This window comes from Pezoporus flaviventris, unplaced genomic scaffold (genome assembly GCF_033815535.1).
Source record: "Pezoporus flaviventris isolate CSIRO_AGI_PZ_B2104156 unplaced genomic scaffold, CSIRO_AGI_Pfla_v1 ptg000079l, whole genome shotgun sequence".
NCBI lineage: Eukaryota > Metazoa > Chordata > Aves > Psittaciformes > Psittacidae > Pezoporus > Pezoporus flaviventris.
The window spans coordinates 2,553,484-2,579,316 of NW_026892627.1; the positions used below are offsets into that span (position 1 = coordinate 2,553,484).

A 25,833-nucleotide genomic window follows, 5' to 3' on the forward strand; every position below is an offset into this window, starting at 1 on the left:
ATGACTTTCTCCAGCACCAAGGTCAGGCTGACAGGCCTGTAGTTCCCAGGGTCTTCCTTCCTGCCCTTTTTGTAGAGAGGTGCCACATTGTCCTCCTGACATCACTGACATCGCAAGTTCTCCCCTGCTTGCACGTGTACATGTGCCCTATGGAGTGTGTGATGGCCCATGGGGAGCCTACCTCAACCCATGGAGAACACCCATGACCCTTGGAAAACACCCATAGCGCATGGAGGGCATCACTGCTCTATGGAGAGCATGTGTAGCCCCATGGGGAGCACCCTTATGACATGAAGAGCATCCATCACCATGTGGGGAGCACTCATCAGCCCATGGAGTGCAGAGGTGGTCCTGTGGAGAGCCCGACAGCCTGGCTCTCATAAACCCATTGGACCCAAGATGCAAAACCCTCCCAGCAGTGCATGAGTCCTGGGTTTTATTTCACAGCTGTAAACTTAAGGAAAAAAATCCTCCTTCAGCCACTTCACTGGCAGCTACTTGAGGGCTTTGAAAGAAGATGTTAAAAACACAATATCCGCATAGTAATAAGTCTCTTTACATAAACACAAAGTATTTGCAGCATTTCTAGCACTGCAGCCAGAACCACTCCAGTGCCAGCACCCACCCCACAGCTAAATCATGGCTGGACAGATAGATCCAGGCAGTGAGGAGGGAGGCACCCAGCCCCCTGCTGCCCCCCACCACTGGTGGGGCTGTCCCATGTTGAAGGCAGGGGCTGTGGGCAGGGAAGGGGCAGCTGCCATTGCACCACACACCGAGCTTCGCTGGGCTCAGCCCCGGCAACAGCAGAGCTGTGGCTTCTTTAATTTAATAACCTTATAAAATAGATAGTCTCTGTGAGCTCTCCCTGGGAAACAACCCCCAAGCTTCCTCTCAGTCCGAATCGGTGTCATGGCGTTGCCTGGCCCCACGGGACGGAGGGGACCGGCTCCTGCTCCTCTTCCTCCCTTTGCGCCGTGGGGATGGGTGCCAGCCATGGCCATCCCTGCTCTGGCTCTGCTGACGGGCAGGGTGGCGCGAGGGGCTCCTACCGGAATCGCTGTTGCTGCTGGAGGAATCCGTGTCCTGTCGATGCCGGCTGCTGTGCCGTGATGGCTCAGGGTGCTGCTGGGTCTTCCTTCGATGGTGCCTACAGGTAAGGAAAAGTAAGGGACAGTGGGGACACAGGGAATCCAGAAGCTGATTCTGGGGATGAAAAATGGATTTTGGAAAGCCAGGAGATGCTGATGGGGCATCCTGATGCCAGCCACGATGATAATGCAGCTCTCCTAAATCCTTCAGCCCATTTTCCAGCAATGATGCTCTGCCAATCCTGAGCTACCTGTCATCCTCGTCTGAAGACGACTCGGAAGACGATGAGACAGCATCCCTCTTGTGATGCTTATCCTTCTTCTTTTCCTTCTTATGTTTTTTCTTTTTCTTTTTTTTTTTCTCCTTTTTGGATTTCTTACTCCCTTCTGGTCTGCAGGGAAGAGATCAGTGAGTATCCCTGCCACACACATCCATCTGGCTCCTCCAAACACTCATCCCCATCCCTCCCTCCAGCTGCATCTCACCACTTCCATCCTTGGCCAAGAAGAAGTGCCCATAAAAAAATCCAAAACAACTCAACAAACAGGTTTTTGGGGCAAACCAGAGGTTTTGGGGATGATTCAGGCAGATGCAGAACAAGCCCAATGCCAAAAGGAGTCACAGAAGCATTTTGCAAAGTATCTTCCTTGCAAAAATAGGCCATTTCTGGTAGTTCCCCACTGAAATGGCAGTCTCCATACTCACCGTTTCTCCTCCACCTTCTCCTCCTTCTCCTGCTTTTTCTTGGAGAGAGGCATCTCGGGGCTGCTGGAGACTTTCTGGTGCTAGGGTTGGAAAAAGAGAAAAAGAGCGAGTCTGTAAGGCCATAGCTTTGAATTACAAGAAGCAGCGATCTTCTCCTTGTAGTACAGGACAAGGGGGAATGGATTTAAACTGACGGAGGGGAGATATAGATGAGATGTGAGGAAGCAGTTCTTCCCTGTGAGGGTGGTGAGGCCCTGGCACAGGTTGCCCAGAGAAGCTGTGGCTGCCCCATCCCTGGCAGTGTCCAAGGCCATGCTGGATGGGGCTTGGAGCAACCTGGTCTAGTGGAAGGTGTCCCTGTGCATGGCAGGGGGTTGGAACTGGGTGAGCTTTAAGATCCTTTCCAACCCAAACCATTCTGGGATTCTACGAAAAATTAAATCTAATTTGGAAAAAAAAAAAAAAAAAAAAAGAAAATTGAATAAAAATTAAATTCAGAAAAAATTTGAATACCCACAAGAGCTGCTTCTAATTAAAACCCCACAAATTACCTCTGTGCAGACAGGACACAGGCCTCTGTGCTACAGCCATCAGCTCTGGTTTTAAATAAAACACCCTGAGCGTGGGGAAGGGATTTCTGCCCTTTTTCAATCTTTGATTTAAACCTGGTAAGGAAGATGACAGCACCGTACCGTGAAGATAGAAAGCCCCATCTTGGCAGCCTCCTTGTCCTCCTTGGACAGCATTATCCGGCCAGCACTGCCGCTGGGGAGAGACGAGTCACCAAATGAAAACAAACCCCACAGAAACAACAACAAAAAAGCATTAAAATGGCAAAATTAAACAATCGCATTGCCCTGAAATGGGGCATTTTGGTGTGGGACCCCCACTGGCTCCTTGTACCTCGAGCTGCCCAAGCCCACCACCCGGTCCACATTCTTCTCATCCCGCTCGGTGCCATCCCGCTTGCACACCTCGGCCAGGTCCTGTGGGGGGTCAAGAATGTCCTCAGTGTGTGTGTGTCCCCCCATAAAACACCACACGGAGCTGAGGGGAGATGACACGGGATGCATGGGCCCCCCTTACCTCCCTGCTGAGCCCGGTGGGCTGCCTCTTGAGGTTCTTGTAGCCCCTATAAAACAAAACCCAGGTGATGCGTATATGGGTGGGGGATACCTTGCACCTCCTGTGTTTCTGCGGTGGCAGTGGGGGTAGACTCACAGGGCTGCCAGCATGGCCTCCTGCTCAGCCAGGCGGACAGCAGCCAGCTCTTCCTCACGGGACAGCGCAGGGGCTGTGTCCTTCTTGCCCTTGGCGTACCATGTCAGGTCCTTCCCCTTCTGCCACCGGCCCACCGGCGCCATCAAGGAGTTTCCTGTGGGGGGCAAGACATCATAACACCCCAAAACATCTATCTGCACCCCAAAACCATGCTGGAGGGACAGGGAAGATGGGGATGGAAAGGGGGTTTGGCCAAGGTCGGTCCTCACCCAGGTAGTTTTCACGCTGTTTGTCTGTCTTGACATCCTCCCAGCTGAACTGGTCCTGGCCCCCTCGCACTCCTCCTCGGGACGAGCCAAACATGGTGCTGGACCCCTCAGTGGTGGTGGGGCGATGGTGACCTGCAAAGGGGCCAGGCCCAGATTTAGCCCCCCCCAGCTCCTCCATGTAGGGGATGATGGAGGGTCACTGAGTTAGGGGAAGCAAATGTGCCCCCTCTGGAGTTGGTGGGGTAGGCAAATCCTTGGAGAAGGGGACTGCACAGCCTGGAAGGGCAGGTGCACAACCCAAAGGCAGGGGGTGCCTGGCCTGGGGAGTTGTACGGCCTGGAACTGGGGTGGCAGGGCCTGGGGGAAAAGATATGCTGCCTGGTGGAGGATACACGGCCTGGGGAGGGGTGGCAGGGCCTGGTGGGGGGGACGGAGAACAGACGGCGTGGGGATTAATACACAGGTCCACAGGAGCTGGTGGGGTTGCAGCCTATGTGGGGGGTGTTGCACAGCCTGAGAGGAGCTGCAGGGCCTGGAGGAGGGGGGGCGGACACCACGGGGTAGGAGGAGATGGGAGAGCTTGGGGGGGGGGGGGGGGGGCGGCTTAAGGGGAGTTGTACGGAGCAGAAGGGTACACACACTGGAGAACGGGGGGGGGGAGGCGGTCGCACGACCCGGAAGACCGATTGCACGTCCGGGGGGGGGGGGAAGGGGTGTTCGCACGTCCCCGAGGTGTGTGAACGCCAGCCTCGGGGATCCCCCCATGACCGGACTGGGGCGGGGGAGGGGGGGGTGCGGGTTCAAACCTTGGGATCACACACGCCTCTTCCTCCCCCCCCCACCCGCGCACGCACCTCGCGTTCGCTCCCGCCTGCGGAGCCCGCTCGCCCCGGCCGCTACCACCGCTCGCGGTGGGGAGAGTGGCCTTGCGTGGCGGACCGTACCACTGCATCAAGGAAGGCGGGGGGGCGGGTGGAAGAACCCGAAGGAAAAGCCCGCCTACGGCGGCACCACGAGGAGCCGTTTGCCGGTTGTATTTGTTTATTAAAGGCTGGTTCCGCCGCCTCACTTCTTCCAGAACCGCTCGTAGGTGCCCAGGTCGATGCCCTCGAAGGTGTCCTCCTGCTCGGCCTTGGGCTTGCTGGGGAACTGCCTCCGCAGCCGCGCCTTGCGCTCCGCCTCGGGCAGCGTGTTGCTGTCGACCGGCAGCTGAGGGAACGGCGTGAAGCCCCGGCCCAGCCGCGCCCTCAGCCGCGCCCTCAGCCGCCCCGCCCGCCGCCCGCCTCACCATGAGGATCCGCTTGGGCTCCTTGTAGCGCAGGCGGATGGTGGAGCCGTCGGTCTTGACCAGCAGGACGGGATAGAGGCGGCCGTAGAGCTGCCTGTGGAGGTGGGAGACTGAAGTGCGGTTGGAGTTGCTGCGGCTGGAGAGGGCGATCACCGGAGGCAGCCTGGGGATGGTGTCGAGGCGCAGGGCGCTGGTGGGAAGGTAAAAGAGAAGTGAGGTCAGTCACGGCTGTGAGAGCAAGAGATGCCATCATGGTGTGTTAAATCTCAGAGTGGTTGGAGTTAGAAGGGACCTTAAACCTCATCCAGTTCCAACTCCCACTGCCATAGACAGAGACACTTTCTGCTAGACCAGGTTGCTCCAAGCCCCATCCAGCCTGGCCTTGAACACTGCCAGGGATGGGGCGGCCACAGCTTCTCTGGGCAACCTGTGCCAGGGCCTCACCACCCTCACAGGGAAGAGCTTCTTCCTCAGATCCCATCTAAATCTCCCCTCTGTCAGTTTAAAGCCATTTTGCCTTGTCCTGTCTTTACCTGTCCTTGTCAAAAGTCCCTCTTCAGCTTGTCAGCCCTTTTAGGCACTGGAAGCTGCCCTAAGGTCTCCCGGGAGCTTTCTCTTCTCCAGGCTGAACAAGCCCAGCTCTCTCAGCCTGTCTCCATTGCTCCAGCCCTCGGAGCATCTTTGTACCCTCCTCTGGATTCACTCCAACAGCTCTGCACCTTTTATGCTGCGGACCCCAGAGCTGCAGCAGTGCAGGAGAGGAGGTCTCACCAGAGCAGAACTGACCTGCTGGTGATGCAGCCCAGGGCACAGTTGGTTTCTGGTCTGCAAGCACATACTGCTGGGTCATGGTGAGCTTCTTGTCAGCCAGCACCCCCAAGTCCTTCTCACGGCTGCTCTCAATCCAATCTGCCCCAGCCTGTAGCTGTGCTTGTGATTGCCCCGATCCATGTGCAGGACATTGTATTTGGCCGGGCTGGACTTCATTACGGAAGACACAAACCTCCATCACCCCAAAAAACCTGTCCCCAGCAAGGCTCCTGACGAAGGGCCCAGCTTCTCCGCCGGGGCACTGCAGCCTCTGCCACCAACTCACCTCAGTGCCCGGCTTGCAGCTGCCATCTTACTTGAGTGAGTGAGGGCAGATCAAGCATGTAAGGAGCTGGCAGACAGCAGGAGGTGCGGCAGCCTCCCAGGGACACCCTAGGAGACACAGAGCTCGTATGGCATGGCTGTAGGGTGATGGCCCTGTCCTCATCACAGTGCAACCTCCCAAGTCCCCTCTCCGTCATGCATCAGCCCCATGTTGGCTCCCCCCCTCCCCACCATGGTTTAGACCAATAAAGGCCCCTCAAGTATAGTTTAGCTCCATAATGGTTCCATATATCCCCGCTATGGTTTGGCGCCCTATTGACTCCCCCTATCTCCGCCATGGTTCGGCCCTATAATGATTCCTCCCTCCCCATGGTTTAGCTCCATGACAGCTCCCCCCCATTCCTGCCATGCTTCGGCCCCATACTGGCTCCCTCTGCTCCGCCGTAGTTCAGCCCCACAACGACTCCCCACCTACCCCCATCTTGGCTCGATCCAAGACAGCCTCCCCCACCCCTCCCCGCAAATGGTTCAGCCCAGGGTACCGCGTTTCTCCCCACCGCGCTGTGGCTCGTCTTAACCCTCATCATGGCCAGGTCAGAGCTGACACCCCCCACCCCCCCCCCCCCCCAAGCAGCCCCAAGCGCTCCCCAACCCGCACTGCTCAGTCCTGGCGCCCCCACACTGACCGTTTATTCCCCCCCCCTTCCCTCTCCCGTGGTCTGTCCCACCGCCCTCCGCTCACGTGACCGCGCGGCGCTCCTCTTCGCCGTCCGCCTGACGTCAGTGGCGTCACCGTGGCGGCGGTGGGGACGCGGGAGCTGTTGGTACCGCCTCCTCCTCCGCTTTCCGCCCCCATCCTCATGATCGGGCAGCGGCTGCGCGGAGCCATCGCGCGGGCGGCGGGTGAGCGCCGGGGTCGGTTCCTCAGGGCCCAGCCCCGGTGGGGCGAGGCGAGGCAAGGCGAGGCACAGCCGGCCCCGCCGCGCTGAGGTGCCTGTGAGGGGTGCGGGTCCCGGCATAGGTGCCCCTGGCCGGGCACGCCGAGCTCGCCCATCTCCCCCCTGAGGGCCTGATGGGGTGCTGAGTCCAGGCAGGGCGGGCGGTGGGACATGCTTGGGTCTGTCCCTGGTGCCGTGGTCCCCTTTTCTCCAGCCACGTCGGTGTGGTGCTTGGGAATGGCTCCGGGATGCTCCCCGTTAGATAAGACCAGGGGTGTGTGTGCTATTTCGCGTGGGTTTCATCAGTGCGTGAGAAAGGGCGCTTGGGGCATGCAGCCTGCAGGTACTCAAATATACAGCACTGTGTGGTGAAACACTCTGTGTATGTGGGGAGGTGGATGGCAAAACCACAGCTGCCTTAGCTTCATCTCTGTGGAAGTGCACCCGCCTGCATCAACTGGATTGGACCCGGTGGTTAAGTTAAACTGGTCCAGTTTTGCAGGACACCACGTTGTAATGACTGCTGGCCATCTGGCCTGGCCCCAGGTGGTTTCTGCAATGAAATCACCTTGAGCAACTGGGTCTTGCCTCCTGCAGCATCATTGCTCCCTGCAGAGCCAGGCATGCCCACACTGCAGTCAGCAACGGGGTAATCTGTGCTCTTTAGGTAATTGCTTCTGTGATAAAGGTGGCTTTGTGTTCCCACTGGATCTGGGTTCTGTGGTGGGGATGCTTTGCTCCTGCTTCAGTATTTCTGTAATTCCTTTATGTAAGCAGCCCACTGGCCGGGCAGGACCTTGCAGTCCAGCCATCCCATTCCCCAGGTGAATGAGTATGTGAATACTGTGTTCAGTTCTGGGCCTCTCACTATAAGAGGGATACTGGAGTGGGTCCAGAGAAGGGCAGCAAAGCTGGTGAAGGATCTGGAGCACCAGTCTGAAGAGGAATGGCTGAGGGAACTGGGTGGCTTTAGTTTGGAGAAGAGAAGGCTCAGGGGGGACCTTGTTGCTCTCTGCAACTACCTCAAAGGAGGTTGTAGTGAAGTGGGGTTGGTCTCTACTCCGGAGTAACAAATGACAGGACAAGAGGTAACAGCCTTAAGCTGCACCAGAGCAGGTTTAAATTGGATATTAGGAGCAATTTATTCACTAGGAGGGTGGTCAGGCATTGGAACAGGATGCCCAGGGAAGTGGTGGAATCACCATCCCTGGAAGTGATGACAAACCATGTAGAAGGGGCCTTCAGTGACATGGTTTAATGGTGGTCTAGGCAGTGCTGAGGTAATGGTTGGACTTGATGATCTTAAAGTTCTTGTGCAACCTAGTTGATTCTATGACAGGTCTGGGGTTGTGGCTGCTGGAGCAGCATCATGGTGCCCATGGGGCTCTTCACAGACATCAAGATGCCAAGGGTTTGTCTGGTCTGGGACAATGCTAAGCTTTGCTGTGTTACTGCAGCTGGCTGGGCTGGGTTTGGCTTTCAGAAAGTGTCCCAAAACTTAGAAAGGTGGGAGTGGTGGCTTCATAATGAACCTGCTAAAAATAGTGGATGGGATTATAATCCTAATCCAGGAGACCTTTCTTGGGGCTCCAGGGAAACTGTCCTTTAATCTTCTTTTCGACTTTATAAGAGGGCTTTACCTTCTCTGTAAAGCCTCTTTGCTAATCAGCATTAATTTTAACTCCTGCGATGTCTGTCCTTTGCTTTTCTGGTTGTGTTGCCACCTCCCAGTCAAAATCTAGGGCAAGTTTAGCAGGTAGGAATGGCCCAAGGAACATTTCTCCTCCTTCAGTGACCACCTTGCCTTTTTGCAGCTGTTTGACCTCAGTCCCAGCTGTGGCACCTCCCCAGATTTGAGGATATTGATTAGATAGCTGTGCTGCTCTGTTGCTCATCAGCTCCAGCCTGCTGTGGTTTTGGTGGTGCGTGTAGTTAGGCTGGACCCGAAACAGTTTTAGGAGTAAGCCAGTGGAGATGAGAGATCCTCTGTGCTAGATATTTGCACATTATCTGCTCTGAAAATGCAGAATCTGAGAAAAGAGGGGGGAAAATGAGTTTTTGCTGAACATAAATGTAATGTTGCTTCAGCAAATATCTTGAAAATGTGATTTGTAGCTGCCTTGCTGAGCTGGGAACCAAACGTGAGATTGGAAAAGCCCCAGATCTACCAGGTCTGGGTTTTCTGGGTTTTTTCACACTTTGCCTGTGGTTTTTGAAGGCTTCAGGTTGCCAGAGGGATCAGAACTGTGTTCAACAGGGCTGGGGGAGGTGGGATGAGGGAAGCAGAGGGGCTCAGTGAGGGCAGTACTATTGCTGTGGAGACCCATTCATCATTAGGAGCGGTTCTTCGGAGTTGGGGCATGTGTTTAACTGGTTGTGATGCTAGAGGTGAGGGCATCTGCTTCCATGTCTGTGCTGCTCATGTCTTGAGGCGGAGATCATCTGCTCACCCTCCCTTTTCCTCCTTTGCCTCTCCAGCCCCAAGCAGCTGCCCCCCATATCTTGCACTGTGCCTTCCGAAAGTGCTCTGTGGGAGCAGGTTTTGCTCTGCTCTGGCACAGATTCATGGTTTGCCAGGCGGGTGTTTGATGTCAGCTGCACACAAGGGCCCAGCCCCTTCATCTGCCAGTGGAAATGCCTTTTATTTATCCCCCTCTCTTCTAAATTAACTCTTGTTTTCCTCTGCAGATCCTCAGGAAAAGAGGGGGGATACATGTGGAGGGAGGCAAGAGGAAGCACTTGCAAATCTTTTGGCTTATTTTTAGCCTGTTTCTCAAAGAAGTGAGACCTGTGATAGTAACTTATGTGTCATTTCTGACTTTAGTTCTGAGTATCTGGGGGAGAAAAAAGGGAATAAGGTCAAGGAGAGTGTCTCTATCTTCCCCAGACACCCCACCAGTGCTCTTTCAGGGGAAAAAGCACCATGAGCATTTACACACAGGTGGCAGAGACCCTGTGGGGACACACCACAGGTACTGAGGTGTGCTCTCTGGAGGCTTGGGTTTGGATCTGTGGGCAAGAGGAGTTTCCCTGTTGCCTCTGTGGTGGATAAGTAGCCTAATTGTTGACCTGAGCAGTGGCTGGAGTCAGCAGTGGTGTGAACTTTGGTCCAAAAGGAGTGTTGTCTGCAGAAATCCTGGCTAAAAACAAGAGCAAATGCCTTTCCAGAAGAGTTTCCAACTGCACAGCTGTTGGGTGTGTAATGTGAGCGCAGCAGCTTCTTAGCCTGGGTTTGTGCCTGTTGTGCATCAGTGTCACCTCAGAGCCCGTCTGTTTTTGGTGTCTGTGGGCACTGCTCGAGCACCAGCTGCACTATGAGAAGGAGTGTGGGCTGGAAACCTCCTGGGGTCCCCTCCACCTCACCTCACCTTGAGTGAGTCCCTCACCTTGGTGACTGTGGGGCCTGTGTGATCCTGGAGGTTTCCTGCAGAGCCGGGGACAGTTTGGCTGCTGTTTGCCTATAGCTTTACCAGCTGGGAGAGTAGGGAGAGGAGGAGAAACCAGGAGAGAAGATTAAAGACCAGCTTTTCATTGGCCATCTTAAACTTGCAGCTCGGTAATTAGGGCTTTAGGCAGCTCGAAAAAAGCCCAGCTTTCTGCCAGCTGCTCATATTGCTGCTACAAGGGGCTGGACTTCATACCTGAGCTGAAAGGGAGTAAAAGCTAAAGGTAAGGATGCTAAGGGTAAGGATCCTAAAGGTAAGGAGCATGCTCCCAGTGAGTCCTTTCCCAGTTTGTCTGGGGTTGAATGAAATGATTATAAGGGATTTGGGCAGCCTTGAATTCCCCTTTTCCTATCAGTGCCTGCTGAAGGGCAAATGAAATTTTGAGGGAGAAGAAAGGGAAGCTGTTTTCCCTCTGGCTGGGATGGGAGTGTCCTGGCTGGATAGTGTAGTCAGGGGCCAGGATTTATGTGTCTGGCACAGCAAGATCACAGCAGAAGCTGTGAAGCTCTTGGAGAGAGTCAGTGCTGGCATCTGAATGTCCCCTGCAGGGGCTTTTCAGTGGTGGCCAAGGAAGCCAGTGTTCAATGAAGGAGCATTGTTTGGGAGCAGACGTGTTGCAAAGCGTGCTGGAGTGACGGGAGGGCTTTGTGTAGCTCCTCTTCTGGAGTGTTTGTCAAGCAGTGGTTAAGGCTCACCCGTTGTATTTAAGTGGGCAAGAGGAGCTGGTGGGGCAGAGGAGAGGGAGATGCTTTGCACAACTTGGCAGTGTTGGATCTGGTGCATCTCAGGCTGTGGCACCTGGAGTATGCTAAGCTAATGGCAAAAAAAAAGAATAATAAAAAATAGTTTCCATTTGGATGGTGATTAAACATTCTACGCCCACATGAGCTGCTGCTGCATCTACTTAGACTTTGTGTATTAATACTCTGTCCTTTCACGCATTACTGGTGTCATTTTCTAGCTGTGGTGCTGGCTGGTGGATGCCTGTGTGATCATAGAGCTGCACAGAAGTGGTTTAGGGATGGAGGCTGGAGTCAGCCCGGTGAGGTTACCCTGCTGCAGCATCATTGCCTGACCTTGGGAGAGGCCCAGTTTGGCTTAAGGCTGTTTAAAAAGTGATTTGTAAGGTCAGGGTGACAATGCTCTGATCTGATTTAAAATGGAAGGGCATTATACTGTCTGTTGGCTGATTGCTCCCAAGGCCACACCCAGGCACCGCGGTTAAAAATATGCATTTCCAGGGGCTTTGCTGCTGCAGAAAGGAATTGTGGTTCAGGCTTTTTTCTTAATAGGAAAAATCGGCCTGTTTGATTTGCTCTGCTCTCGTCATCACTTCTGGTTTAGGAGCTGCTGAATTGCCGATGGATGAGGGTCCCCAGCCGTACCCCCTGCGCTGTCATTCGGGATTTTGCTCTTTATTCACATGTTGGTGATTAAACTTTCTTCATCCCAGAGAGGCAGGCACATGAAAATGCCCAGTTGTTTTCTTTCTGGTTGAAGAAACTACTGTAGAAAGGTTTCCGTGGCCCCAGGCTGCCTTTTTTTTTCCTGGACTAGGAACCAAACCCTTCTCTCTTGGGCTGGAGTTAGTGTTCCAAGGAATGTGGAAATAAACTCTAAAAGCGTGTTTGCGTCCCCTATCACACTCATGTTCAGACTGCTGTAGAAGGCTTTGGGGTTTAGTGGTGAAGGACATGCTGGGCTTCTGGCTGTAGGTTTGAGTATGTTGTCTGCTTGTGGTAAAGGCTTTGCATGGGGATATTTATCCCAGGACTGATAGTGAACTTTTAACTGCCCATCTTGGGCTCACAGTTTGTACTTGTTAGGATGTAAATGGGCAACATAAGAGGTGTGGGGTCTCATGAGCATCCCATCCTCGCCTGGAGCTGCATATATGTAACACTGGTGGATTTCTGTCCTTTTTTCTTGAAGCATCTCCTGCAAACTCCTCTTGAGGCCTCTCCCTGTGAGAGAGAAGCAGCTGTGACTATACATGTATCAGTAAGGACTTGCTGGCATTGCCCAGCACATTTGGATGTCCTGTGATGTTTCCACATGCCACCAAGGCACAGACAGTGTTTTCCTCACTTTAGAGAAATAGCTTTCCTTAGGATTTGGGTCCCAGAGGGACCCAACCCTGCTCACAGAGAACAGAGCTAGGACAGAGCTGGCTTGAATTATCCCAGCTTAATGACAGCTGGAGCCCAGTTTCCTCTCCTTTGGGTTATGTCTGATTTTAACCTCAGTCCCTTGAGCATGAGTGTTCATGCTGCAGTGATACATGCCCTTTATTTGTCCAAGGTATTTGCTCCCCAGGTAAGAATGGGGGCCAGCAGCAAAGCAAGGTGAAGCTACCCTACAATTGCTGGTGCACTGCATTCTGCTTTCCATACTGCTGCCTCCCTGCTCAGGGCGCCTAGCTCAGGTCTTCTGCAGTAGCACAGAGGTGGCAGCTCCCGCTGTTTGCTGCCAGTTTGTGAATGTAATAGTTGTTTGAATTTTCCTTGTATATCCTCCACTTCCAGTTACTTTCTATCAGCTCTAGGCTCATGCTTTCTCATAATTGCAGATTTGCCTGCAGAAACTTACATCCAAGGGTATAAAAGATAGATGCAGTTTTGTGGGGCCAAGCACCCCTGGCAATCCATAGCTGTGGTTTTTCATGGATGCTTCTAACCAAACACATTTTTCTGTCTTTCTAGCCATGCAGGGACCAAGGCCAGTGGTTCTGAGTGGTCCATCAGGTGCAGGGAAGAGCACTTTGTTAAAGAAATTGCTTAAAGATTATGAGAACGTATTTGGCTTTAGCGTCTCCCGTGAGTATCTATATGCCTCTGCCGAAGGGCAGTGGAGTTTAGGGCTGTAAGCCCAAAGCCTGCTTTTGTTGCGGTGTTCATGCCCCAAGTAATGCGCTTCCATGGCTTGCCTGTATCTTAGGGCCTTGTCTGTGGGGCCTTCGTGGTGTTAAAATAAGTCAGGATGCCTTTTACTACTGGTATTGAATGGCAAGTTTTAAGATTTGTCTGGAATAGCAGACAAATCTTGCCTGGTCTCATGACCCCAAATGCCTCTAAACACAGCTCAAGGAGGTAATGAGATTTTTCTGAGTGATTCTTGACTCTGAATTAACACCTGTCCTTCAAAAGCCATTTCTTTCCATCCACCTGTGCACGCTGATGAGGATTTTAACAGCCCAAGGGTGTCATGCCAGAGTCTTACACTTGAGTTTTGTGAAGCCTGCCTCATTACCAGGTCTGTCAGTGAAACAGTTCACCTCATCACCTGCATACATTTCTCCTGCCATTACTCTGGTGGTTTGTTAACCTCTTCTACATTGGTCACTTAAGTGCTGGCCAAGGGTCCTTTGTTCTCTGCCTGGGGTGTTTCCCTGTCAGGTGAAAATAACCCCTGGCCAATCGGCTTGGTCCGCTCGTACCTGCCAGCAGTGCTGAAGTCCTTCTGTGTCCACAACAGAGGATGTAAATGCATGGGGTTTTCCTCTGGCAGGTTACCTGTTGCAATACTAATCCTGTTCTCTTTTTCTTGAGTGATACATTAAAGGTTACCGTAACTCTGGGCTGTGTCACCAGCTCATTCACCTGATTTTCCCTGGAGCTCTGCAGTGTATTTTTCAGCACGTTACCATAATGTTTTTAGTGTCCTGACCATCTTGGATACTGCAGTTGAAATTCTTGCTCTGAGATCTGGGTGATCTCCATGAAAGAGCAAATACTGTGTGTTTAAAGATTTAATGTTACTGGAGATATAAAAAAAAACACCACAGCTTAAAATTATCTTTCCTTTTGTGTTTCATCCTATGGTCTTGATTAAACTGAATCTCTCTTCTCACTCCAAACTAATGTTACCATTTTCCCCAAGGCTGCCTCTTGGTGGTTATTTTTTTTCCTAAATCTCCATAGGCCACTTAGACCTTGGCAACTGGTGCTTTATAAAAACCTTGACCAGGTGATCAGAGCCTTATTGCATTAGGTTAACTCCTGATGGTCCTAAATAATCAATGTTGCCCTCCATGATGACTGTCAGCTCCTTTTTGGTTTTACAGAGCATGTGCTTAAAATAACACCAGTTTGAATGACTTCCAGCAGGCTTCAAAGGCTGTCTGATTTATTCACCTCGTGCAGGAGTTTGCCCTTATTCATTAAATCTGGCTATTTTAAGCACCTGTGTAGGTGATGCATGATCTTTTCAAATGACAGTAACTCTGTGAAGTAGAGCACCGATAATTCCCCTCATCTGAGGCAGAGGTCCAAGTAACGTGTCTAGCATTACACAGGAAGGCTCTAGCAAAGCTGGAAACTAAGCCCAGCCTGTTAAGTCCCACACTGACCATTCAGCCCCTAACAATGTAGGCTGCTTTCATATTATCTAGGATTCTTCGATTACAGGCCAATCCTGCATGTTGTTGTTTTGTTAAACTAGCTGATTCTGGGAGCTTTAGGAATTTTAAGTAGAGGATCAGGTTACTACATGATTGGGTTCATCTGCTGCATAGTGCTTTTATTTCTTTGATACTGTTACATCCTTGGGTGATCTACAATATTTACAAAGCTGTTTTTTTTCCTTACAGATACCACAAGGCAGCCAAGACCTGGAGAAGTAAATGGCAAAGGTGAATGTGCTGCAGCTGGGCCTGTCTCACCAGGCTCTGCAAATAATTCCTGCAGAAAATGTTTAAGCTTTTGTGAATTATGTCCATGGATCCCCTCTAGTAACTAAGTTAGTCCTACATTTATGTTTATAGGGTGCATTTCCTTAGGCAGACATTCAGTAATAACATATTTTAGAATGGATATGTATACTTGTATATAAATATGCATATATACATTGCACTTGGCCTTGTTGAACTTCGTGAGGTGGGCCTCTGCGGACCCTGATGAAGTTCAACAAGATTGAGTGCAAGGTCTTGCCTTGCATTTGTGCAGCGCAGTCTCAAGCACAAATACAGGCTGGGGGAGATTGGGTTGAGAGCAGCCCTGAGGAGAAGGACTTGGGGGGTTGGTTGACGAGAAGCTCACCATGACCCGGCAGTGTGTGCTTGCAGCCCAGAAACCAACCGTGTCCTGGGCTGCATCACCAGCAGCATGACCAGCAGGTCAAGGGAGGGGATTTTCCCCCTCTGCTCTGGTGAGACACCCCCCACTGCAGTCCTGCATCCAGCTCTGAGGTCTCCAACAGAAGAAGGATGTGGAGTGAGTTCAGAGGAGGCCACGAAGGTGCTCCAGTGTCTGGTGCACCTCTCCTATGGAGACAGGCTGAGAGAGCTGGCCTTGTTCACCCTGGAAAAGAGAAGGCCCTGGGAAGACCTTACAGTAGCTTCCAGTGCCTAAAGGGGCTGACAAGAAAGCTGGAGAGGGGCTTTCAACAAGGGCAGGACAAGGCAGAATGGCTCTAAACTGACAGAGGGGAGATTTAGATGGGATCTGAGGAAGAAGTTCTTCCCTGTGAGGGTGGTGAGGCCCTGGCACAGGTTACCCCAAGTAGCTATGGCTGCCCCATCCCTGGCAGTGTTCAAGGCCAGGTTGGGTGGGGCTTGGAGCCACCTGGTCTAGTAGAAGGTGTCCCTGCCTGTGGCAGTGAGGTTGGAGCTGGATGATCTTTAAGATCCCTTCCAACCCAAACCATTCTAGGATTCTATGATGCACACACTTTTGTTCTTTGTCTCAGTGGCAGTGAGACTATAGCCATTACTGTTCTGCAGCATATGCCAGGTGTTGGAGAGGACATAATGAGGAGGGATGTACTTGGCAGAGCAAAATCAAAATTTAATTAGGCAGTGATACATTAACAGAGGCAGAGCCTGTGCCATCAGTATTCTTTTCTAGACACTGTCTCTGTGACTCACTAACCAGAGTTATCAAAGCATGGCTCAATTTAAGCACTTGAGTCCATACTTGGCCTGGAGTGTCTTGATTTTCCATAGTGCCAGGTAGCTTTTGTGAGATACCTCAAATATAGACCTGCTTAATGCGATGTCCTTATTTGTATTAATAGCTTGTGTCCAGCTACTTTTCTGTTTCCTGGTTTGTTTGCATGTTTTGTAAAGAATCAGGTGAGGCTCGTTTTTAATTTCCAATCACAATTTTCATTTAAAGTGAAAGGGAGGATTTTAAACAAAAACCAGGGAACCGTTCCTTTTTAGTTCATTTGATTTTGATGTTCCTTTTTATCTGCCTCTCTCTCTGTTGTCCCATTATAGTCTTTAATCATAAACGCTTTCAAATTAAGAGCCTTGGCAGTCCAGCTGTAATGTGTTCCAGGTACCTGTGGGCACACTGGGGGGGTTCTGTTGCACCATAAAGGGTATGAAACGGCAGCATTTTTGGCCACACAGAAAGCTCCAGGACATTTTGAACAGGTGTCTGAGCAGTTGGTATAGAGAAGGGATGCTGTATAAGGTAATTAGGAAGTAGATATCTGCAGTCTGCCAGTGTTATCCAAAGCAGGTTTTAAGTTGCTTCTCCCCTAAGCACCCACAGGTGTCATTTTGACCATAAACTTTACCTTCAAAGCTGTTAATTCCTGCCTGGTTTTCCTGTTTTCCCTATCCAGATTACCACTTTGTGACAAGAGAGGAAATGCAGAAAGAAATTGATGCTGGTGAATTCATTGAGCATGCAGAGTTCTCTGGAAATATGTATGGAACAAGGTACGTGGCTCAGACACTGTGGCTGCTGAACCCAGGCAGTGCTGTGAGCTGAGATAATGGTGAAGGAAAAAGTATTTTGACTTAGATACACTCTCTTTCTCTCAAACACACAGATTCTTGCCAATAAGCAAAGCCTTTAATTTTGGCAGTGACGTCCTTATCAGCTTTATTAAGATGGCAAAATTAACTCATGCAGAGAGTTAGCTCGTTGTAATTAAATCATCATTGTGTTAAAGATCCTCTATAGCCTCCAGTATTTGAGGGCTGCTGAAGTTGTTCATACGCTTAACACTCCTCCTGCACAGGGGTGATTTTTATGCTACTTAGTATTTTCCAGGTGCTTGCAGAGCATGGTGGGCAGAATGGAGAATTACTTTCTAATGATGTGAATATGATGAATTTGGGAGCAGAAGCTGTAACTGTGTTGGCTGTTGTGAAACAAATTCTTGTGCTGCTTTGGTAAAGTGGCTGCTATGAGCAGATAAATTGCACAGCACTCTTAACTGTGGTTAAAGGGTTATGTGGATTTTAAAATAGCATTGCCCTCGGCGTTGGAGCTGGTGATCAATAAAACATTAAGCTGCAATGTTAATTAGAAGTCAGATATCTTATATAATTATTGTGAGAAAATTGCGTCACTGTAGTAAAGGACCTTCTAAGGAGGAAAGTTAAAAGTTTCTTGAGATATTTAATTAGTTGCGTTAAAGAAACTTTCCTGCAATGTTTTTCAGAAAGACCTAGATTCCTTAAAAAGCTAAATGTGCTTTTTCTTGAGGAGTTGTTGGAGATGGCATTCTTCATGGGAGGTCCCAACATAAGGCCCCCAAGCTGAATGTGGTGTAGGTGTACAGCTGTGAAGGAACGTTTGGTGAGTCTGCATTTCAGTGTGAAATGGTGAGCTGTTTCAGTGTGACGTGCACAGGGGTCACTTGCTGTCACCGCAGCTAAGGGTAGTCTTGCCAGGGGTCTGGCCATGCTCCCTCTGAGGCTGGTGGAGGGGCACAATCCCCTCTGCCCTGGCCTTGATAGTTCCAGTGTTGCTTGTTTGGTAAGAGAAGGGAAAGCTGACAGCTCATCTTCCAAATACCCAGCAGCAAGGAGAGACTGAGTTCAAGCTCCTTAATCCCTGACTTCATCCTGTGTAGGACAGGCTTCCTTCCCTCACGTGGGTCCTGCTTAATCCAGCTGGCCACATCACGGAGGAGACAGCTGCTCTCCATTGCCCGATATGTAGGTGGAGTTGATTTTGGTGCCTTTACTTCAGTGTGGGTGGTGAAAAAACATCTCTCCTCAGCCAATTTCCTTGTAGTAATTCAATACTTCAACCAAATTAAATGACATGTTTGTGTTTCTTGATTGGTTGTAGCAGTAGTTAGTTGATACCTGGTGATACCACATGAAGCCTGCAGTTTTCACAAGGCAAACCAAGCCATTTTGGGGGAGTGCTTGTGAATTTGTGGTGGATGATGCTCAGATCTGGGCTCTTGCTGCTCCCTGATTGGGCAATGCAGCAAACCTCTGTATTTGTATAGGGTACATAGCTGGTCTCACAGCTTCGCTTCAGCTTTCTCCTTCCTGTTGGGGACATGACCTGTGTTACTGCACTCCCACGTCAGAAGGAAAGTCACCAGCCACCTCCGTCCTCCTGCATGACCCCATCATAGTGGTGTCTTTGCAGGCAGTAGACCCTGCTGCACTGACCACACCAGCTGCAGAGCCATGAGGGTGCCTGTCTGCCTGCTCTTCCCCACGTCTGTCTTGAGGAGCTCACAGCATCACTGTGGCAGGCTGCTCCAGTCATCATCTCAGTTTGCTGGGGCTTTTTTGGGCTTGCAGGCTCCCAGAAGTCTTTACAGATTTCTCTATCTGGGCTCTGTTCCCTATTCCTGCAAGGCACCTTCTGCGTGAGCTGCTCTGTCCTCTCCAGGTGTTTTTCCAGTGAGCTGTCATGTAACTGTGGTACCTGTGGCACTGCTGATTTGGGGTGGAGAATTTTAGGTGTTCAGGAACAAGCTCAAGGCAATTCCCCCATGCTGGGGAAGAGATACCATATGTAATGATATATGAGAAGTGCCACTTAAAATATTTTAACTGTGCATCTTGTGACCCAGGCAGGAGTTTCCATCTCAAACATTCTTCAAGAGAGCATGTGGATACAGAAACTGGTGGATCTCTGAAACAGGAGGAAGGAAGTTCATAGTGGTTTTGCTCTGTGCTGAAAGTTGCTCCTATGTTTGTTGAAGGCAGGATTTTTACAGCTTGCGCCCGAGACAGTCTGCTCATGGGATAGTCATGAGTTATCTATTTCCACACCTTCCATTGTGGTTTTGCCAGCCTCTCTAGCAGAAGATAGCAGGTCCCTGCTCTGCCCCAGGGATCCAGAGGACATCTGGGGAAAGAGAACTGCTCAGCAAGAACAGAACAGGCTCTCCTCTCCTGCCAGTTTGGGCACATGGGAGTCCTGTGAGGTGAAGACCTGCTATTAGGGGGGAACAAACCAAGCCACCACTGCTGTGGCTGGATGCTCTGACCCCTTCCCTCTTTGCTCTGTCCCCAGTAAAGGTGCAGTGCAGGCTGTCCAGGCCCAGAACCAGATCTGTGTCCTTGACATCGACATCCAGGGCGTGAAGAACATCAAGAAGACGGACCTGAACCCCATCTACATCTCTGTGCAACCTCCGTCCATAGACATCTTGGTGAGCGACCGCCTTCCTTTGCCGTTAGGCAGTTAGAGGTAATCAGCGTCTTGCTCTGAAGCGAGGGGGGACCCCCCTCATTGATTCATCTGTATGTTTTTAAGGGCTGTAGAAGAGGTGGGGAGGACATTTCTGAGCACACCCTTACCTCTGCCCAGTCCAGCTCCCCAGCGTCTGGCCCCCAGGGGATAAATCTTCCTGTGCTCTTTTTTCGAGTCCCTCCTGTACAGTTTCCACACCTTGGTGTGTTTGCCTGCATTGGGTTACAGACTCCATTGCAGCATGGCCAGCCTTTAAATGCATTAGTTGTGCTTAATGCTGGGGAGAGGAGAAGATTAAACCGAGGGAAGCTGGCTCTCTGCAGCACTGGAAATCCTGTACTCCTCTGGCCTTATGGGGCCCTATATAATAGTGATTGCCATGTGCCTTTCACAGAAGTGAAGTCATTGCCATGGTGCAGAGATGCATGTGCATACATATATATACAACTTGCTGAAGCTGTGCAAGGAGTATGGGCAGTAAAGGCCACAACTCTAGCTCTTCCCTCTTGCTCTCACTGAGTTTGCGGAGGAGAAAGCCAACAGCACCAGTTGCCAGAATCCAGCAGAGTGATTTCATCTCCCAGGAGTACCTGCAAAAATCCAAGCCAACCCAAAAGCAGGGGGAAAATGAGACTGGCAGCTGGAGCTCTGGGTAGGAGATTTTGAACCCAAACTCAGCTTGGCAACTAGTTTGCTCTGGGCTGTAAATAAAGCCCCTCACTCTTTGCAGAGTGTTATCTCATCTGCAGTGGTCGCTGGCAGTAGGAAATGGCAGTGGCTTGTGGGGTGGGTGGTGGTTTCTGTGTACAGCATTTGGAACACGTTTCTTAAATGTTTTTGTCATTGTGTTCAGGAAAAAAGACTACGTGATCGAAAGACTGAGACAGAAGAAAGTTTGATGAAGCGTTTGACTGCAGCCCGCATAGATTTGGAACTTAGTAAGTGCAGGGGCCTTTGAGTGATGTGCACAAGGAGAAGGGAGATGCATTGCTGATTTAGGAGTTGATTTTTGCGTGAACAGCCGACTTGCTTTCTGAAAGGAGTGCTGGCAGGGCTCGGACATCACCTGAGTTTGATCAAAGCACCATACTGCATTGTTTCCCGCTGCAGTTCCTTGTGAGTGGTTGACAGAGGGGCTGGAATAATAAAATGCCGTAGGAACTCAGGTCATACCCAAGAGATGACTCAGGACAGAAACACATTCTCAAGCTCTTAACTCCCTATCGCTGTCTCTTTCCCCAGGTAAAGAGCCTGGCCTGTTCGACTTGGTCATTATTAATGATGATTTAGAAAAAGCCTATTCTGAATTGAAAGAGACACTCCTGGAGGTGAGTTGTTGTTCAGGGCTTTTTTGCCCCACTTCCTGGGCAGGGATGACCTCTAGCATGAGCAGGTGAAGGTTTGTCTATAGGCGGCCACAGAAATGTGACCACATGCGCACACTTGATATGGTTTGAGCTGCTGAGTGACATAGCTGAGCATGGATCATGTATAAGCAATGGTGGATCAGTGGCCTAAGAGTGGGAAACAGATCCAGTACAATACTGGGTTGGGGGCAAAATAAACACATGTCCCTTGGCAGTATGGAAGGGGTCCACTTTTTTTGTGGCCATTTTTGAAGAGCCTTAAAGTCAAGCCTTGCCTTCTCCCTAAAGGCTCATGTGTAAACTCTGGGCTTGGTCCTGCAATGTTGTGGAGGTGGTCTGAGGAGATGATCTCTTGTGGCCTCCAGAGCTGTGAAACTAAGAATTGTTCCCAAAGAGTAGCAGATGCTCAGTTGTTTTCCTGATCTCCTTGCAGGAAATCAAGAAGACCCAAGAATCCAGGAAATCCTGAGCTGAGCCTGCTTGGATGTTTTATCTTTGCACATCATTCCCGAAGCACGTGACACCCATTTCATTGCGAGAGACATTCCCTTTAGACTGATCCTCCTCCCGAGTTACTCTAGGATGTTTCTATTAAAAGGAAAGAAAATGAAACCCAGTCACAATTGTGTTTGTGTTCGCCACAGACTTGGTGTGTGCTCTCCCAAGTTTGTACCTCAGGAGGATGCTTTGGAAGTGATTGTGTGGTGTCTGCTGCCAAAGGGCAGAGCCATTCTGCAAGGCAGTAGAGGAGCTATCTGGGCAGCTGTGGCCCTAACACATGGCTTTGGATCCTGCTGCAGTATTTGTGGAGGTACATGTGCCAGCTAATGCTGCTCAGTACAGGGAGATACTTAAATTGATGTGACACCTGCAAATGGAGGGGCTTACACCTTCACTGGCGCACCCGGTGTCACAAGTGTTGGCATCCTTTTCTCCCTCTTATTTCTGCTTCTTTTTGCAGGTCTGGATACAGCTCCTCAAGGCATTTCTGCCTGTCAGTGCCTGCCTCTGTGGTGGTGTATTTTGTTGCTGTAGCAGAGCAGCACAGCTTGGCTCTAGCCACAGTCCTAGTGAGCAGATGGGTTTGTTTAGTAACCCAATAGGAGAAAGGAATGGTTGCAGGATATCATCTATTCGCTGCCTTGTTTTCTGGGGGAAAGGTACTGTCAGCTTCTTGTCTGCCATCCTGGCAGCAATCCTGTAATTCATGTGTACTTGGTCCACTTGCGTTTAGGTGTGGGTAGATCCTTAGATGCTTTTAAACCTACAAGTTGGGGAAGAACAGATTCCTTTCCCAGGCTGTGCAACCTTTTTGTTGATGTGCTTGAGGACAGCAGTAAAACCCTTCTCCTAAGAGGGATCCATGTGATCTAGCTGCTGTCCCTCATACTGGTCTCTGGCTTGAGATACGGGGAACTTTGCCTGGTGCAGGCTGGAAGGATGTTTTGCACTTCACTTCCCCAGCTTTCTTCAGCCGGAAGGTTGATGCTTTCATATAACTTCTGAGCGCTTTGATCCCTCCAGCACATCGCATCCTGAGCCTTCTTGGAGGTGTTGGTTCCTCACTGAGCCCCTGTGTTCAGAGCAGTCAGCCTTCACCAGAGGTGTGAGAGGGGGATGAACAGTGTCATGTCTGGTGCCTCCAGGTGGTTAACCTGGTTTTGGGCTCCAGGAAGAAATGGTGGATGCAAACAGGCATGCAGCACAGCTGCTCTTGGGGTCCCTTGTACCAGAGGCTGGTGTCCTGGAGGATGCAGGTGGTTTGTGTTGGATCCTCAAGACATGAGTCTGTCAGATCTGCCATCCTGCAGGTGGTGGCTTCCAGCAACCTGCCCTCAAACTGAACTTAGATCAAGCTAGACTGTTCAGTCACAGAATCCTAGAATGGTTTGGGTTGGAAGGGATCTTACAGCTCATCCAGTTCCAGCTCCTGCTGCCACAGGCAGGGATACCTTCCACCAGACCAGGTTGCTCCAAGCCCTGTCCAACCTGGCCTTGAACACTGCCAGGGATGGGGCAGCCGCAGCTTCTCTGGGCAACCTGTGCCAGTGTCTCACCACCCTCACAGGGAAGAACTTCTTCCTCAGATCCCATCTAAATCTCCCCTCTGTCAGTTTAAAGCCATTCTGCCTTGTCCTGTCTTTACCTGTCCTTGTCAAAAGTCCCTCTTCAGCTTGTCAGCCCTTTTAGGCACTGGAAGCTGCCCTAAGGTCTCCCTGGAGCCTTCTCTTCTCCAGGCTGAACAAGCCCAGCTCTCTCAGCCTGTCTCCATAGCAGACATGCTCCAGCTCTCGGAGCATCTTTGTGGCCTCTTCTGGACTCGCTCCAACAGCTCCACATCTCTCATGTGTTGGGGCCCCAGAGCTGGACACAGGACTGCAATGAAGGGTCTCACTAGAGTGCAACAGAGGGAGAGAATCCCCTCCCTCGACCTGCTGGTCACGCTGCTGGTGATGGTTGGTTTCTGGGCTGCAAGCACACACTGCCAGGTAATGGTGAGCTTCTCATCAAACACGACCAAGTCCTCAGGGCTGCTCTCAATCCAGTCTCCCCCAGCGTGTGTTTGTGCTTGGGATTGCCCTGATCCAGGTGCAGGATCTTGCACTTGTTGAACTTCATGAAGCCTGCATGGGCCTACCTCTCCAGCCTGTCCAGGTCCCTCTGCATGACATCCCTTGCCTCCATGCTCAGATTTTCTCCCTAAACCCACATCTGACCAGATGTCCACAGCTCCATGTTGTGGACAGCATCAAGCAGAACCAGGTCTTGGGCAACCCCTCGAGTACCTCACTGGAATTCAGAAGGACCATTTGTTGATTATTTTGATCATTTACCTCTCTTGGGCTGTTTTAAATACATCTTTCCTAGATTAAAGTGAAATTCTACTGTCAGGAGTTTTGTGTTGCACTGTTCTAGCTCTGGTTAAATGGGCAGGAAAACCCTCCCCAGAATTTTTCTTCACGTCTGGCTTTCTCCATGCTGACAGTGTGCATCGCTCTATCGCTGTTCATAGCGAGTGCCCAGCTCTGCTTTTGTTTATTTATGTTTTTCTGCATTTGGGGGATTTCGCTCTGTTTTGAGGAATGCATTTGCAATGGGGAAGCGTCCCCTCTAGATGGCAGAAACGACAGCAGGAAAGTGCCGGGCCCCGCGCAACAGAAGGCAGAGGTGAAGGACACGGTGCTGGCCTCAGTCTGGTGGTCTGCAGCCACCGTGCGGGACCTGTGGTGCTGTCACCAGATGGAAATGCCCCGCTGCTGCCTGCTTAGGCCCACCACCAACACCCCGAGAGCTGCGTGGAGCCCAGCCTTCAGGGGTCCTGCCGGGAGAGGTGAGTGCACCTAGGAATGGGAAGGGACGATGCTTCAGCCATATGGAAAATGCAAGTAATTTAGATATCTGCATCCCCCTTTCATGGTGGTAACAGAGAGGAAAGTGCTAAATAACCCACCCTGAGCCGGGTGACCTGGTTTGAGCGGCTGTTGCTGTGTCTGACAGACTGAAGCAGCGAATGCCTGGATGCCTGGCGCTAATGCGAGGTGACGGGGTGGCTGTGGGGACAGAGATGGGTAGCAGAGCGACTGGGAGTGTGTTGCTGGAGCTGGGCTGGTTGCTGAGCAGGTGATGCAGCTGTGGAGCATCTCTCATGCATTGTTTTCAGTTGCTGTTGGGAGTGCCCCTCTTATGTTTGGTGTTTCGGAAGGGCCATGCTGTGCACCTAATCTCGTGACTGGGTGGGTGAAGGCACCTGTTGAAATGAGTTTAATTCCTGCATCCTCAAAACCAGGATGTCTCTCTTATTGCATTTACAAACATAAATCCTCTTCTGGATCCATATTTTCAGTACTAGCTAGTTGGGAATGCAGCCATCCCTGGAGCAGGCAAGGACCATGCTGAGCAGCACTGACGAATTTAGGGTCCTACACAGCCACAAATGGCAGCTCCCAGTACTCAGTGTGGGGCTGGGATGGAGAGACCAGACGGTAGCAAAGCAAGGGACAGATGTCTCCTTACCGGGGTTCCCTGTGATTAAAGATGGTCCCCCAGGACCGGCATATTTCCTACCTAGGATGTGTTCCAGACAGGAAGGTGCTGAACATACCAGCCAAGAGGTTTAGAGCATTTTGGGGTGAAGGTGGAAAGCTAACGCTGTCAAATGTGCTTCTGCGTAGCTGTCCCAACAGCCATTAAAAACCTCATCACCTTGTCTCATGGACCACAGGGATGAGCTTCTGCCCCTGAGGGTGGCTGTGATTCTGGCTGAGATGTTGGTCAGTTGCTCCATCTTGGGTACACCCAAGTGAAAGCATGGGCTTGCTCCTGGATTGCTTGTGGAAATGTCAGGAGAAAAAAAAAGGGATTTTATATATTCACTGTTCCTTCAGATTGGAATAATACTGGACAGATTTTGGCTTTTTTCAGCTCTGAAAGGTACTTTGGGAAGTGTGGAAGCACCTCATCCCACATCCCTGCAGGAGGATGATGCTGGGAGAGGAAGGCTCATCTGCATCAGTAGGATGTGTGGGATGAGGGAAGGCAACCCCCAAAGCCAATGCCCAGACCATCCTGGGGGAAGCCATGAAAGGCAGGAGCTGTATTCCAGGATAGCTTCAAGCAGCCCAAATTACCCCAAAGCCCATCTGCCTTGGCTCCTTCCGGCATCATGTCCCCTCCAATGATCCTACAGTCCAGAAGCTTGTCCTTGCCTTGGCTTTTCTTAGTATCTCTGTGCTTTTGGAGGCAGCTCTGATTTTCGAGCTTGCTTCCGTGCCACTGCAGAAAGGCACCGCAGGGCAGAAACGGCCTGGGAAATAATTGGGCACCCGGTGCATAAAATAAGCAACAAGGAAAAAAAAAAAGTAGGGAATAACTGATTTTCTCACTTGCCCATCAATGCCCAGCTCAGTCTGTGTGCGAACTTCCAATTGCAAACACTGGGAGATGTAATATACTGAGTGCTGAAGTGTGATGGGATATGCTCATGTTGGCGCACAGGGATGGTGTGTGA

At 51.0% G+C, this 25,833-nt stretch overlaps 4 protein-coding genes across 6 annotated transcripts in view; 2 read left to right on the forward strand and 2 right to left on the reverse strand.

Annotated features, from left to right (window-relative positions):
* Window positions 1-75: 75 nt before the first annotated feature.
* CUNH1orf35 (chromosome unknown C1orf35 homolog) lies at window positions 76-4,264 on the reverse strand. The gene is made up of 9 exons (XM_061474536.1): window positions 4,142-4,264; window positions 3,288-3,419; window positions 3,019-3,172; window positions 2,884-2,929; window positions 2,701-2,783; window positions 2,490-2,562; window positions 1,798-1,877; window positions 1,343-1,483; window positions 76-1,150 (listed from the first exon to the last, which is right to left on the reverse strand). Exons 2-9 carry the CDS (start codon window positions 3,379-3,381, stop codon window positions 895-897), a joined length of 927 nt encoding a protein of 308 aa, XP_061330520.1. The 5' UTR covers window positions 3,382-3,419; window positions 4,142-4,264; the 3' UTR covers window positions 76-894.
* A 46-nt stretch (window positions 4,265-4,310) lies between these two features.
* Window positions 4,311-5,784, reverse strand: MRPL55 (mitochondrial ribosomal protein L55). Its single transcript, XM_061474541.1, has 3 exons — window positions 5,672-5,784; window positions 4,576-4,765; window positions 4,311-4,496 (listed from the first exon to the last, which is right to left on the reverse strand). Exons 1-3 carry the CDS (start codon window positions 5,695-5,697, stop codon window positions 4,353-4,355), a joined length of 360 nt encoding a protein of 119 aa, XP_061330525.1. The 5' UTR covers window positions 5,698-5,784; the 3' UTR covers window positions 4,311-4,352.
* GUK1 (guanylate kinase 1) lies at window positions 4,645-21,437 on the forward strand. 3 transcript variants are annotated; one of them, XM_061474539.1, is made up of 8 exons: window positions 4,645-4,776; window positions 12,757-12,870; window positions 14,643-14,684; window positions 16,625-16,721; window positions 19,279-19,417; window positions 20,312-20,396; window positions 20,701-20,786; window positions 21,259-21,437. In XM_061474539.1, exons 2-8 carry the CDS (start codon window positions 12,759-12,761, stop codon window positions 21,292-21,294), a joined length of 597 nt encoding a protein of 198 aa, XP_061330523.1. In that variant the 5' UTR covers window positions 4,645-4,776; window positions 12,757-12,758; the 3' UTR covers window positions 21,295-21,437. The 3 variants fall into 3 exon arrangements, with proteins under 3 accessions (XP_061330523.1, XP_061330524.1, XP_061330521.1); XM_061474540.1 differs by lacking the exon at window positions 4,645-4,776 and adding an exon at window positions 6,150-6,263; XM_061474537.1 differs by lacking the exon at window positions 4,645-4,776 and adding an exon at window positions 6,450-6,573.
* Window positions 21,438-23,953: 2,516 nt separating this feature from the next.
* Window positions 23,954-25,833, forward strand: part of GJC2 (gap junction protein gamma 2) — a 33,531-nt gene continuing 31,651 nt past the window's right edge. The window contains exon 1 of the mRNA XM_061474418.1: window positions 23,954-24,156. The gene's annotated coding sequence lies outside the window, so the exon portion shown is untranslated. The remainder of the gene's footprint in view (window positions 24,157-25,833) is intronic.

Bases quoted from the DNA above. Each gene is read 5' to 3' on its own strand.
- CUNH1orf35 (XM_061474536.1), bottom strand. From the start codon at position 3,381: ATGTTTGGCTCGTCCCGAGGAGGAGTGCGAGGGGGCCAGGACCAGTTC. The intron at 3,173-3,287 runs GTGAGGACCGAC...TGCCCCCCACAG, and splicing joins ACAGCGTGAAAACTACCTGG to GAAACTCCTTGATGGCGCCG. The intron at 2,563-2,700 runs GTACAAGGAGCC...GTCTCTCCCCAG, and splicing joins GTGGGCTTGGGCAGCTCGAG to CGGCAGTGCTGGCCGGATAA.
- MRPL55 (XM_061474541.1), bottom strand. From the start codon at position 5,697: ATGGCAGCTGCAAGCCGGGCACTGAG. The intron at 4,766-5,671 runs GTGAGTTGGTGG...CCTTCCCACCAG, and splicing joins GCTGCAAGCCGGGCACTGAG to CGCCCTGCGCCTCGACACCA. The intron at 4,497-4,575 runs GTGAGGCGGGCG...CCGTTCCCTCAG, and splicing joins AGCCCAAGCGGATCCTCATG to CTGCCGGTCGACAGCAACAC.
- GUK1 (XM_061474537.1), top strand. From the start codon at position 6,531: ATGATCGGGCAGCGGCTGCGCGGAGCCATCGCGCGGGCGGCGG. The intron at 12,871-14,642 runs GTGAGTATCTAT...TTTTCCTTACAG, and splicing joins ATTTGGCTTTAGCGTCTCCC to ATACCACAAGGCAGCCAAGA. The intron at 16,722-19,278 runs GTACGTGGCTCA...CTCTGTCCCCAG, and splicing joins GGAAATATGTATGGAACAAG to TAAAGGTGCAGTGCAGGCTG.